The sequence below is a fragment of the Micropterus dolomieu genome, linkage group LG12, assembly GCF_021292245.1.
Source record: "Micropterus dolomieu isolate WLL.071019.BEF.003 ecotype Adirondacks linkage group LG12, ASM2129224v1, whole genome shotgun sequence".
Lineage (NCBI taxonomy): Eukaryota > Metazoa > Chordata > Actinopteri > Centrarchiformes > Centrarchidae > Micropterus > Micropterus dolomieu.
Genome location: NC_060161.1, coordinates 38,008,455 through 38,022,013, shown reverse-complemented (window position 1 = coordinate 38,022,013; position 13,559 = coordinate 38,008,455). Strand labels below are relative to the sequence as shown.

The 13,559-nt window shown below is 44.0% G+C and overlaps 1 protein-coding gene across 1 annotated transcript; it reads left to right on the top strand.

The window, feature by feature from the left end:
• Positions 1-116: 116 nt before the first annotated feature.
• On the top strand, positions 117-13,553 carry LOC123980199 (zinc finger protein 239-like). The gene is made up of 2 exons (XM_046064465.1): positions 117-290; positions 9,765-13,553. The coding sequence occupies exons 1-2, from the start codon at positions 222-224 to the stop codon at positions 10,800-10,802; spliced, it is 1,107 nt and encodes a 368-aa protein (XP_045920421.1). The 5' UTR covers positions 117-221; the 3' UTR covers positions 10,803-13,553.
• The last annotated feature ends 6 nt before the right edge of the window (positions 13,554-13,559 follow it).

Sequence of the window (13,559 nt, the reverse complement as noted above, 5' to 3'; positions counted from 1 at the left end):
TTCTAGTTTAGGTCGCAAGTTTCCCAGTTCCGAGTTTCCTGGAACGCAGCATAACAACCCGCTACCACTCCGGCCTCAGTGAGGCGGACCCTCAGCGTGAACGCGCAAACGGAGAGGACGTACTTCCGGAAAGGCCCTCAGCCTGAAGAGCTCCGAGACCAGAATCCAGACTCAGTCCAGGACAACACGGTCCACCAGTCACAGCGGAGACCTGCAGGACGATGGAGAACCAGAACCCGGACCACAGGAGCCAAACAGCAGCCTCGTGCTCTGATAGCACCGATGTTCAGGTCAGTGTTCATGACTTCATCACGAGACTAAAGACACGAGGAAGAGTCTCGAGGGTCCGTGTATCATCCGTTCATTCTGTTGTTAGAGATCAGAGCCTGAAAACCCGCTCCAGGGTTTGTGTTGACGTGGTTTGATTTCCAAAGTGTCTCCGTGATTCCTGTTTTCATCTTGAAGAGAGGAAGCTGAAAGAAAAACTCACGAGCGTTTCTCTTTTCTTTGTTCTGGGAGTTTCGCGCTCGGTGCATGCGCGGTTTTCCTCCACTGGTGCTCAGCTTTTCTACACATCCGTTCACATCACAGGGAAAACAAAATGAAGCCCTCAGCTGTGTGGGAGCACTTTAAACTGAGGGATGACAGCAGCAGCGTGGCAGTTATGGTGTTTATTCATTTTACAGTTGCTTCATTTCTTTACAGATTAATTAATCAGTGGCCTAAACTGTAACAACATAATGACCACATTAAATCATTGTTTTAAACCGATTGAAAAAGAACATGTAGTCGGTTCAGCACTCGCCTAATCTTCTTCTCCTCCCCGGCTCAACCTCCCGTCCCTTCAAACCCCGCAGTGAATACAGTTGAAACTCGGAAAAATTAGCATATTGTGCAAAAGTTAATTTATTTCAGTAATTTAACTTAAAAGGTGAAACTAATATATAGCAGATTACATGCAAAGTGAGATATTTCAAGCCTTTATTTGATATAATTTCGATGTTTATTGCGTACAGCTGCACTGCATCGTGTTTCACATGTGTGCACGGACAGTAGCCTCATGTCACAGCCACACACACACAGGCTAAAACATGTCTTAGGTGTGTGGAAGTTATTCACGAGAGTGAAGAAGAGTTGACGCTCACTACATCTGCAGAGAAACACAGAAAGAGACGCTGTGGATTTTGTAAATCAGGGAGCAGGTAAAGACACAGTGACGATGTCATTCAGACCACGGTGGTCTCTATCGGTAATTAACAACAAGCGGCTCATCTGCTGCTGTGAAAACAGAATAACGGGTGAGAAGATACCAAACGTGAGTTCTTTTAAATAAAACTGCTGACAGATAAAGTCAGAGCAGACAGAGAGAGAGATGGCAGGTGTAGGTGTGTGCTTCTGTGTCTGAGGGGAAAAGCAAGGTGAGCAGATTACTGTGGTTTGAGATTAAACACTATAAACTGTAGAATTAAAATGGTGAGATAAGAAATAGGATAATTTATCAAATATTTTTAAGTACAAGATGTTTAAAAATGGCCTAGTTTATTGGCTACTGCAATTTATTTTCAGCTGCTTCCAGTGAAAATGTTATTTTATTATCAATGTTTCATTATGATACAACTGAGACCAGTGAGAATAGCTAACATTTATACTGGTGCTCATTATAAAAATAGATTTTTCCAATAAATGGTTACAAAAATGTTTGTGTATGCTGTCAGTTATGGATCTTAGAAAGAAATAAAATTAGAATCGGCAGGTCAGACCTTAAAAAAAAAATCAGTAACTGGAATCAGCCAGTAAAAATATAATCTGTGCATCTCTTACTACAGAGATGATCCTGTATGTGAACTGATATTTTGGATAATATTGATTTTATACGTGAATCATGATGGTACAGAAAAATAGAAATTAATGGCAAAAATAGCATATTGTCAATATTTTAAAGAGCCACCAAAATATCTCATCATGTTTTCTGGGGAGTTCATGTCTTGTTAAGAGGAGTTCAGCTCCCCCTAGTTCGCACCCTGGCCGTAGCCTCGAGGGGGGAAAAATAAAACCTTGATAAACATTTTCGGGTGTTTTCGAAAATCACTCAGGTAACCAGCTGCTTCAGATCCGCCCAAAGCAAAATGCTACCTGGATGCTGACGTACTTAATCAATAGTTGCCTGGAAATAGGAGCACTCTGTGCAAGTAAAGGCCGCAACCTACCGGTATCACCCCCGTCCCATCGCTAATCATTCAGAATCAGTTTTATTGCCATGTATGTGTACACATACGAGAAATTTGACTCAGGATGGTACATTGCTCATGATGTGCCTACTTATACAGTAATAAAATAATGTAATAATAATAATAATAATAATAAAATAAAATCAGACACAAACTACAGAATAGACAACACTAATATACACACTATGAACAAAACAATACAGACATATTGACAAATAGTGCAGTGATCAGAGTGCAAAGGATGTAAGAGTAAACTATTCTCATTATGTACATGTTGAAGGTGGAAATGATATACAGGTACACATACATGTACACAGTGTGATGGAGCATAGTGCAAAGGATGCTGGAAAAAATAAATAAGACCTATGACCTGAGGTAGGTGTATTGGTATACAGTATATATGACATAGATAGTATGAACAGCACTGAAATAGAGAATGGTGAATAAATAAATAATAAGTGGAAACCAGTAAACAGGTGGCTGATTAGAGACAGAGTTACTGGGTTATTGCACAGGAATTGTTCCTGACACTGTGAGTCAGAAATCAGCTGTTCATCAGAGTGATGGCTTGTGGGAAGAAACTGTTCCTGAGTCTCTTGGTTTTGGCGTACAGTGCTCTGTAGCGCCTACCAGAGGGGAGGAGCTGGAACAGGTTGTGCCCGGGGTGAGATGAATCTGCAGTGATGTTCCCTGTATAAGTCCTGAATGGAGGGCAGGTTGGCACCGATTATTTTTTCTGCAGTCCTGACTGTCCGTTGTAGTCTGCTCCTGTCCTTTTTGGTGGCAGATCCAAACCAGACAGTGATGGAGGTGCAGAGGACAGACTGGATGATGGCTGTGTAGAACTGGATCAGCTGCTCCTTAGGTTAGTTGAGCTTCCTGAGCTGATGCAGGAAGTACATCCTCTGCTGGTCCTTCTTGATGATAGTGTCAGTTTTGGCCTGGGATATAGTGGAACCCAGAAACCTGAAGGATTCCACAGCAGACACAGGGCTGTTGAGTATGGTGATGGGGGGCAGAGTGGGGGGGCTCCTCCTGAAGTCCACGATCATCTTCACAGTTTTGAGCGTGTTAAGCTCCAGGTTGTTCTGACCGCACCAGAGAGCCAGCTGATCTGTAGGCCAACTCATCACCGTCCCGGATGAGGCCGATGACCGTTGTGTCGTCAGCAAACTTCAGGAGTTTGACAGATGGGTCCCCTGAGGTGCAGTCGTTGGTGTAGAGGGAGAAGAGCAGTGGGGACAGCACACACCCCTGGTGGGCGCCAGTGCTGATAGTCCGGGTGCTGGATGTGATGTTTCCCAGCCTCACCTGCTGACTCCTGTCAGTCAGGTAGTCTCTGATCCATTGACAGGTGGAGGCTGGTATAGTGAGCTGGGTGAGTTTGGTGCTGAGGATGTCCGGGATGATGGTGTTGAACGCTGAGCTGAAGTCCACGGAGAGGATCCTTGCATATGTCCCTGGAGAGTCGAGGTGTTGCAGGATGTGATGCAGACCCAAGTTGACTGCATCATCCACTGACCTGTTAGCCCTGTAGGCAAACTGCAGGGGGTCCAGCAGGGGGCCTGTAATGTCCTTCAGGTGGGCCAACACCAGTCTTTCAAAGGACTTCATGACTACAGATGTCAGGGCGATGGGCCTGTAGTCATTCAGTCCAGAGATGGAGGTTTTTTTGGGACCGGGATGACTGTGGAGTGTTGAAGAACTGAGTGAAGATGGGGGGGCCAGCTGGTCCGCACAGATTTTCAGGCACGATGGTGAGACACCGTCAGGTCCAGGAGCCTTCCTGATCTTCTGCCTTTGGAAGAGGTGGCTCACGTCCTCTTCACAGATCTTGAGGGCAGGTTAGAGGTCAGAGGGGGAAGGTGACTGTTTGAAGATGGTGTTGGAGTGGGGGACATCTGACTAGCCGCCATGAGCAGTAAGAGAACGGACCAGAGGTATGGACAAGTTGGGGGACGAAGCCTGAGGACAGTGGCGCTGAGGTTAGCACAACAAGCAAGATTGGCGTGCGAGCCAGTCACACTGTGGCGAGTGCTAATGAAACAGCGGAGCTGGAAGACCTGCTGCAGGTTCCTGGTCAGTGAATGTCACAACAGCAACGGAGAGACAGTTGTGGATGAGAAAAGGACTGTGTCTTTGTCTCAGCGTTGCGCCGCTGTTGTAATGTAACGTTATGTGAATGGAACCATCAAACTAACATACATTAAACTTACATCACCCAGATGCGGCGATCACTGGGCAGAAGAAAAAACAAACCCGAGCCCAACCGCTGACCTTCCGATTAACGGCCAACCCGCTCTACCTCCTGAGCCACAGCAATGTAATGTAAATATAGAAGAAACAAATGTGCATTGTCCAAAAAAAGTAACAAGAAAAAGTAGCACAAGTAAGTAAAACAAGCTGCTGAGTACTGCGTTATATTCTGTTTGAACTGTCACCTGAATTTTCTGAAAATGTCTCCAGAATGCAGGAAAATAAGTGTTTCATGCCCAAATTTTCGAGGGCATTGTAATAGTGTTAAAATGTCTTCTGATTCTCGTGAACCAAATATTGTGCATGTGAGGCCCCTGTCCTGTAAACATACTGTACACACTCCTGATAATTATATTTCAGTGTTCAGAGGAGTCTGACAACTGGTTGTTAAAGAAATGAAGGCGTGACCATGGCGCTGAGGTCAATGAAGCAAATTAGGGATGCAATCTAGTCCTTTTAAGCTAATTAGGAGATGTTTCTTTTGGATTTTAATGAATGAAATACTTATACTAGTAATTATCCAGAGATCCTGTATATAAAAAAAAAAAGATGCATCAAGATGCATCGATAATTGTTTTATAATCGCATCGCAGCCCTCTGAATCGTACTCGAATCGTACCCAGAGATTCCCAACCCTAATAGTTATGCTACATTCACATATTGGATGACCGTGGATTCAGTTTTATTATTTGTGTGAAAATTCTGTGTTTTACAATTGAAGCACATTTTGTCATTAGAGTAATTGTGTGGTGGATGATTGAAATTTCAATAAGAGAGTTTTCCAAATTGAATTAATATCAAGGAATTTGATCAAGAAAATATAGAAATATTTGAATGTATATCGAATTATTTATGGGGACCGCTTCATAATAAATGTATTGCAAACAGTAAGTTGTTAAAATACTGTAATGCTATTTATACAATTAACAATGAATGAATTTCTGTGTTACATGTATTGTGAATTGGTACCTGTCAAACAGGACAGCCTCCATATGCTGCTGAACACACGGTAAGAAGTGGGTCTGACGGAGGCTACAGCTCTCCTCCGTCGTTGATCTGTCTGTGTCCTCTCTGAAACCCAGAGGACGAATGAGCAGCACCGATAAACACCAGAACAACATTGCAGAACTTAAGTTCAAATTAACTTAACTTTAGAGGCGACGAGCGAGAAGCAAATTAATTTCCTGTGTGGGAGAAAACAGCTTTATCTCGTGTCGTGTAGAAATGTTGCAATTAACACCTGTGCCAGGTCGGGAAAGTGGCCTTGTATGGTCCGTCAATATCCAAGAGGGTTATTACTCCTGGGGATGGGACTTCTGAGAGAGAACCATCTAACTGTTGAGCGGTTTAGCTTAGTCCTCTATCTTGCATTTGGTTTAATCTCTTGTGGGATCTTATCTCAACATGTCAGACACCGAGGCTGTACGCGGCTCATCTGTAGTATGGGCCTTTTTTCTCTGTGCTCTGCCTCCCCCATCTCCTGTGCTGTGCGTCCCCTGACCGTCTCCATAGTCTCGTAGTTATGTTTGTGTCATGTCTTATAAGTCAATAAATATAATCTTGTATTGAGTACCAATTATTAAATTCGTTGCCAACAAATTTAATAATCAATTTGTTCATGACGTCATCGGGCCGTAGCAACACCATCCGCTAGGGCTGGACGTTATGGCAAAAATGTTATCGCGATAAAAAGTTTCATATCTTTATAATTAATTATTATAGCCCTACCGTCAGCTTAATGGAGTAAAGTGATGTGAACAGTAAAGTTAATTAAACAACACAATATTAGTGATAGTATTAACACCATCACAACCTAAAACCTCCAGAGTGCAGGAGCACTTGACTTTTCACTCGGCCAAAAGGTTGTGAACTGCAACATTTCCAAAGCACGTCAGTTATGCCAGATAATCTGAAAAGATGGCACGTAATATCGGCTCTCTGGATGAGGAAGACTCGTCTCGGTACACTAGTTGGCAAGCTAGCTCCAATCAAACAATGCATCGCTCATGCCGACGTTTCCAGCTGGAGAACGACGACACCGGACAATTTCATACTTTCTAAAGAAGAGAAAACGGTCCTCTTGTCTCTGCGTGAGGTGGCAGCAGTGGCGGCTCCTGCCAAATCTCTCAGATGGGGCAATTAATAATAACTATCAATATTTTTTTTTACAGTCACAGTTATTAGCTTAGCCTCTGGCATTTTACGGAGCATAAATTAGCCTAGTAGCTAGCGGACTTTTCCTCTCCTCGTAGCCTAACAAATTACATGTATTATTTATACTGTGTCTTACTCACCGCTGGTAAAGTCACTGCGTCTCCCTACACAACATTTTCTACAGCTGCTGGTCGTAATGACAGCAACAAGCTATAGGACTGCCGAGTCGTTTTCAGGTGGCAGAAGCATAGCTCTGCTGCTGGGCGCATGACGTAAACACGTAACTGCGAGCCCTCCCGGACCCCGCAGAGATTGCATTGCAGCGGCTGCTGCTCGGAAAAAAAACTGCCTTTACGTGAAAGTCTATGAGAGCGATCTGGGCGATTCTCAACCAGACTGAATTTGCCCCAAAAGAGGCGGGACTCCGCGGAACACGACTTCACGCTGATTAGACAGCGATATTCAGAGACAAACTGTCTATCAAAAACACAGCTGTCACAGCTCACTAACAGTGTGGTAGAAAGTGTGAGAAAAATATCCCCTGCCTTTCCTGGGTGGCAGGTAAAAAAAAAATAGGTTTAGGGGAGACGGTATAAATTTTATGAAACCCTGTCCACTACAAAACCATTATTGTTGGTCCCCTCTTGTAATTTCGGCCTTCAAAACAGACCCACCCACATCTGTTTACTTGGAACTGCCAGTCTGCAGTCAACAAAGCTGACTTTATCACTGCTTATGTTAATACATTATCTCTTAGGCACTCACTGAGACCTGGATCAAACCAGAAAGCTGCACTGTCCACCAATTACTCTTTCACCTACACCTGGGACCAGGCTCTTAATTTCCAACAAAAGGAAATTCACACAGCTGCTACCCCCAAATCAATATGCCTCCTTCAAATATCATGCTGTCTCGGAATCCGCTCCGGTAAAGGTCTCTATGATTGTCATACCGTCCACCAGGACAAGTGCGTAACTTTGTGGTAGAGCTAGACACACTGCTGTCTTCAATCCCAGAGCATGACGTTACTTGTCCTCGGTGACGTGAACATTCACTTAGACAAATGAAAATCTGCAGACTTCCCGTCTCCGATTCAGTCCTTTGATCTAATACAGGCTCTCAGCCCCCCGACCCGCAAAGCTGGCAAGGTCACACCTCTACACATGTCTGACCACTGTTTCATCCAGTTCATGGTATGCCTACAGGAACAATTCATTGTTCCAGCATCTCACAAAGACGCAACCTTTGCAACCTGTCTCCCACTCACTTTGCCTCAGTGGTAGCTTCCGCGCTACCTCCCCTCAACACCAAGGCTAACATGTAGCAGTCCTACTACATCTGTTCCTCTCTCCTCCCAGGTCAATGGCATTTCACACTCATTGTTTACTCCTCTCACAGAGAGCAAAGTATCAGGACTCCTGACCCATAGCCGTCCTACTACATGCCCACTGGAACAGATTCCTACAAATCTCCTACCGTGGTCCCGGAACATTCCTGAACACTTTCAAAAGGGCTATGGTTACACCCTTGCTCAAAAAGCCCTCCCTCGACCCAACTCAAGTTGAGAATTATCTGCCTGTTTCACTTCTACCATTTCTATCCAAAACTATTGAACGGGCAGTTTTCAAACAGGTCTCAGAATTCGTCTCACGGAATGACCTCCTAGATCCATACCAGTGCCCACTCTACTGAAACGGTTCTTCTGTCTGTAACAGAAGCCCTCAGGTCAGCTAAAGCTGTAGCCCAATCCTCGGTTCTTAGCCTGTTTGACCTATCAGCTGCCTTTGACACAGTCAACCACAGGATCCTGCTATCCGCTCTCTCAGCAATGGGCATCTCCGGCAAAGCACTCATGTGGTTCAAATCCTACCTCTCGGGGCGTGCCTATAATGTGGCAAGGACAATTATCTTCCTTCCACTGCCTTTCCACAGGGGTGCCCCAAGGGTCAGTGCTAGGGCCCCTTCTCAGTTTACAGCACCTCACTGGGGCTGATCATTCGCTCGCATGGCTATTCTTACCACTGCTACGCAGATGACATCTTGGCGTCTCAGACTGTCTCTTGGACATTTCCGCATGGATGAAGGCTTGCCACCTTCAACTAAACCTCTCTAAGACTGAACGCTTGGTCATTCCAGCCAAGCAATCTATCCACCATTACATCAAACTACAAATTGACTCCTCTACCATCACTCCAACCAGGTTGGTGAGAAACTTGGGTGTCATGATTGGTGACTAGCTGTCCTTTTCAGACCTTGTTGCTGCTGTCTCCCGGTTGTGCTGCTTTGCTCTATACAACATCAGGAAAATCGGGCCCTACCTCACTCCGTACGCCACCCAAGCGTGCAATCCCAAAGCAATCCCAGTCCCGGGTGTTCTCATCTGTAACACCACAATGGTGGAACGAGCTACCACACGCCATCAGAGCAGGTGGTCCCTCTCTAACTTCAAGAAGCTCTTAAACTCATCTCATCCAAGAACACTTCCTTTTATAACACAGCTAACTCCTAACCTCTAACATTTCTTCTTCTATCCCCTTACAACTATGTTGTATTGACTGAACTTTTTTCCCTAGGTATTTACCCCATTGATGCGATATCTTATATTAGCTGTTGTAGATCTCGTGCTGTATTTGATGCTTGGATGTTGTTCCTCAAATGTAAGTCGCTTTGGCTAAAAATGTCTGTCAAATGAGTTATTTTAATGAAGTTATTCCTTTCTTTGTATAAATATAGTGTCTGTTTCAGACTAACTGGCTACCATTAAGTACAATATTTTTACACTACTGTACCTTGTAATGTGTATTTAGAATACAGATGCAACAGTCCACTTTCATACTACTTCTATTTATTTTTTATTAAGTGCTTCTAAGTTTCACAAGCCGAGAACGTTGATTATGTCGACTAATTGTTGCAGCCCTACCTGATGTGCAATCTCAGTCCGACATTGGCGCGACTTGTGTGCTATCTGTGTTGAGTTAGAGTGAGCCTCTCCTTGCATTAGTCAAACTTGAACATTGTGGGGTGTGTTCCACAGACATGCTCTAAATGTCATCTATGGTTCTAAATAGTGGGATGTCACTGTGGAGCGAGCTAACTGTCTTTCTCTCTGTATGTCTGTCAATGTAGAAACGGAGAGGAGGAGATGGACTCAAACGTCACCACTGTCAGCTCTGTGACAAATCCTTTAAAGCATGCTGGTATTTGAAGATTCATCAGAGAGTTCACACTGGAGAGAAACCATACAGCTGTGACCAGTGTGAGAAAGCGTTCACTACATCAGGTGACCTAAGAATCCACCAACGTGTTCACACTGGAGAGAAACCCTACAGCTGTGTACAATGTGGGAAAGCTTTCACTCAATCAAGTCACCTAAAAATCCACCAACGTGTTCACACTGGAGAGAAACCATACAGCTGTGACCAGTGTGGGAAAACATTCATTTCATCAGGTGGCCTAGAAATGCACCACCGTGTTCACACTGGAGAGAAACCGTACTGGTGTGACCAATGTGGGAAATTTTTCACTAGTTTTAGGAGCCTATATGTCCACAGACGTGTTCACACGGGAGAGAAACCATACAGGTGTGACCAGTGTGGGAAAACATTTGCTACAGCAGATGAATTAAAAAAGCACTATCGTGTTCACACTGGAGAGAAACCTTATAAGTGTGACCAATGTGGGAAAGCTTTCACTACATCAGGGAACCTGAAAGTCCACCAACGTGTTCACACTGGAGAGAAACCATACAACTGTGACCAATGTGGGAAAGTTTTCACACAATCAAGTGAACTAAAAATCCACCAACGTTTTCACACTGGAGAAAAACCGTACAGCTGTGACCAGTGTGAGAAAACTTTCTTTACATCAGGGAAACTAAAAATCCATCAACGTGTTCACACTGGAGAAAAACCCTACAGTTGTGACAAATGTGGGAAAGCTTTTACTGCATCAGGTGAACTAAATATCCACCGACGTGTTCACACTGGGAATAAACCGTACTGGTGTGACCAATGTGGGAAAGTTTTCTCTAAATCAAGTACATTAAATGTCCACCAACGTGTTCACACCCGGGATAAACCATACAGCTGTGACCAATGTGAGAAAACCTTTACGCAGTCTGGTAACCTTAAACGCCACCAACGCATTCACACTGCTTCGGTTTAAACATTTTTCAGATCCAAACAAGCTGTTTCCTCTTGCCCTGATAGCTGTGTTGTTTTATTAGCAAGCATAGTGTTAGCGCAGGCAGGCAATGAAGTCAAGCTCTGCTCTCAATCCCAGCCCCATCAGCTGATTCCTCTCTTAGCATTAGTTGTTAAATAAGATACCTTATATTCAACTTAAGCTGCTATAGTCTGCTTGCCCTTGCTGCTTCTTCTGCAAGCACCTCAGAAGCACCAGACAAGAAACTGTTTCAGCCGCTGATCCTCGAGGCCCAGCCCAGCAGCCCACTCCACAGTGGATAATCATCCTGACAACTGGTCCAGGATCCATTCATCGCTCGCCAGCACAAACTATATCCAAGACCTGGCAAGTCAAGTTTTCCTGGCACAGCTGGCTGTTTTCCTCCCCGGGTGCAGGCCTGTGACGCCCGGCGATTACTTCCCTCTAGCAGCATCGGAGGTATCACTGTCCCTCAGAGATCGCTGTGAAGAGCAGTTCCAGTCTCCTCTGTGGGTTCGTTTTGTTCTTTCTCCTGCCACAATCTCTCCCTGAGCTGAGAAAAGCTCTGGGGAAACATCCCCACAACTTCCTGTCAAATAGTTGATTGCAGGATTGGTTCAGGGGCCTGACTTGGTTGCCAAAGTGTCATTTTTTTGTAAAAATTAAAAGTCACATTAATTATTTTTAATGTAGTAAGCTAACGCTAAAGCCTCGAATGTACTCAAAGCGGACGCATACACGGACATCTGAGGACACAAGGGACTACTTCTAAACTACTGTCAGGTCAGCGGACTCGCTTCACACATGTGTGTTTGTTTTTGGGGACTTTCCATTTAGGCACGTGGTAGGGACATCCCAGAACAGAGCCAAACTTAACGCTTCTTTGATGAAAGTTGTCCTGACTGAACTGATTTTCTCTACAAACTGAGGGGGAGACAACAGTAACTTTATATTCTGATCAGCATGTATGTTATCGTGGCTGCGACTACGTACTGTGCTGCCCCTCTCACCATAATCCTGTTGTCGTCACACACAAAGAGGCCACACCTCCAACCCCCGTCCAGGAAGAAGTGCGTTTTAAGGATTCCTGATCTACTTGGACTTTTACTTTCCAAAGAAAAAAATAGCTACTTTGTTCTTTATGTAAATTTGTTGAATGTTTATGAGCCATCTCTTTATTCATGTAGTTTAGTTTTCATCCCACCTAAAATTTACTTTTACTGTTCCTGTAATTCATGCAAGAAAATATTGCTAGCACTTTTCAACCTTCACTACAATGGAGTATTTTCTCACAGTCCATTAATCTGTCATGTTATCGCTCAGGTATTTCCTTTCTGAATAAGCTGTTATAAACATGCCCATCAGTGTTTCAGCATTTGATGTCATCAAACTGCTTGTTTTGTCCATCTTTAAACCTTTAAAACTGTTCAGTTTATTATCAAGTAAGACAAAGAAAAGAAGCAAGTCTTCATAACTAAGAAACTGGAATCACAATATAGTCGATTACGATTGTTAATCAAAACAAATCTTCTGCCAATGCAGGGCTCTACAGTGCAACCATTTTGCTCGCATATGCCCCTAAAAATCAAATGTGCGAACCGGAAAAATGATTTATGAGCACAATGTGCAAGTAACTTACCAGAAAGATTTCCACTGCTGCAACGTTCCCCTGGTTTTACTGAAGTTATTGTAATACTATTCAGTAGTCTTGTTTATATCAGGTGTGTTTGTGTGGGTACTGCTGGTGGATTGTGAATCCGTCCCTGGTTCAAAAACTACACAAGCACCAATTACAGTAACGTTTATTGTGAGTGTTTGAAAAGCTTTTAAATGTATCAAAGTTTCAAAACATCTGTTTCAGTATTTTAGAAATTCTTTACAAATTATTAAGGCCGATGCCGAGTGACCAGATAACAGGGTCTTCACTTCCGTACTCCTCCAATGGTTTCACCCCATAGTTGAACACAAGGAGAAAGACAACACACGTAGAATTAATATGTATATAATCAATAGTTTGTTTAACTCTGTTACTTGAACATTTTCTGCTGTGCTCCAAAAAAGGTTAGCGTAGAGCCCTGCAATGGATCGGGCTTAGTTGTCATCTCCTCGGAGGAGGTTTACTTCAACTGTAAGTGTACTTCTGCGTCGAATCGACGGCATAGGGGGCTACGCCGTCGCCTGACATGCATGTCCTCAAAGATTTAGCTACACGCCGAGTCGACGGGGACCATAAGCTCTGTGATTGGTCGGCTGGGTAGCCTCGCAATGCCGCTAAATTAACGGAGCGCTAAGAATGACGGATACACAGACGCACATGTATAAATGCCTGGCTACGTGCGTAGACCCTACGCAGGAGTAGAAATCAAGCTTAACTCTTCCCCTCCTGCGGAGCCTGAATCGGCTTTTTTGACACGCCATTTCATTTCCTCGTTCATACTGTGTGGATCTCAAAGCTGCAGATCATTGGCAGAAGGAAACAAAACGATCTAAATCATGGTTGTATTAGTTCGTTACCCAAACATGGTCTTCCACATGACTGCTTTTGGACAGAGGCAGCGATCTGTGGACATTGCGAGTCACCCTCAGAATTAAATATATGGGTGATGCTGTCCTTCATTTGACTCTGTGGACATTAAGGCAGCTGTCAGGTTGTCAGGCTAAAACATTTACTGTGGGCTACAACTTCAGTAATCACCGTTTAAATCAAACTAATCTGTATTAAGCTGTAACCTAAATGAACAGTCATCTGTCATGTTG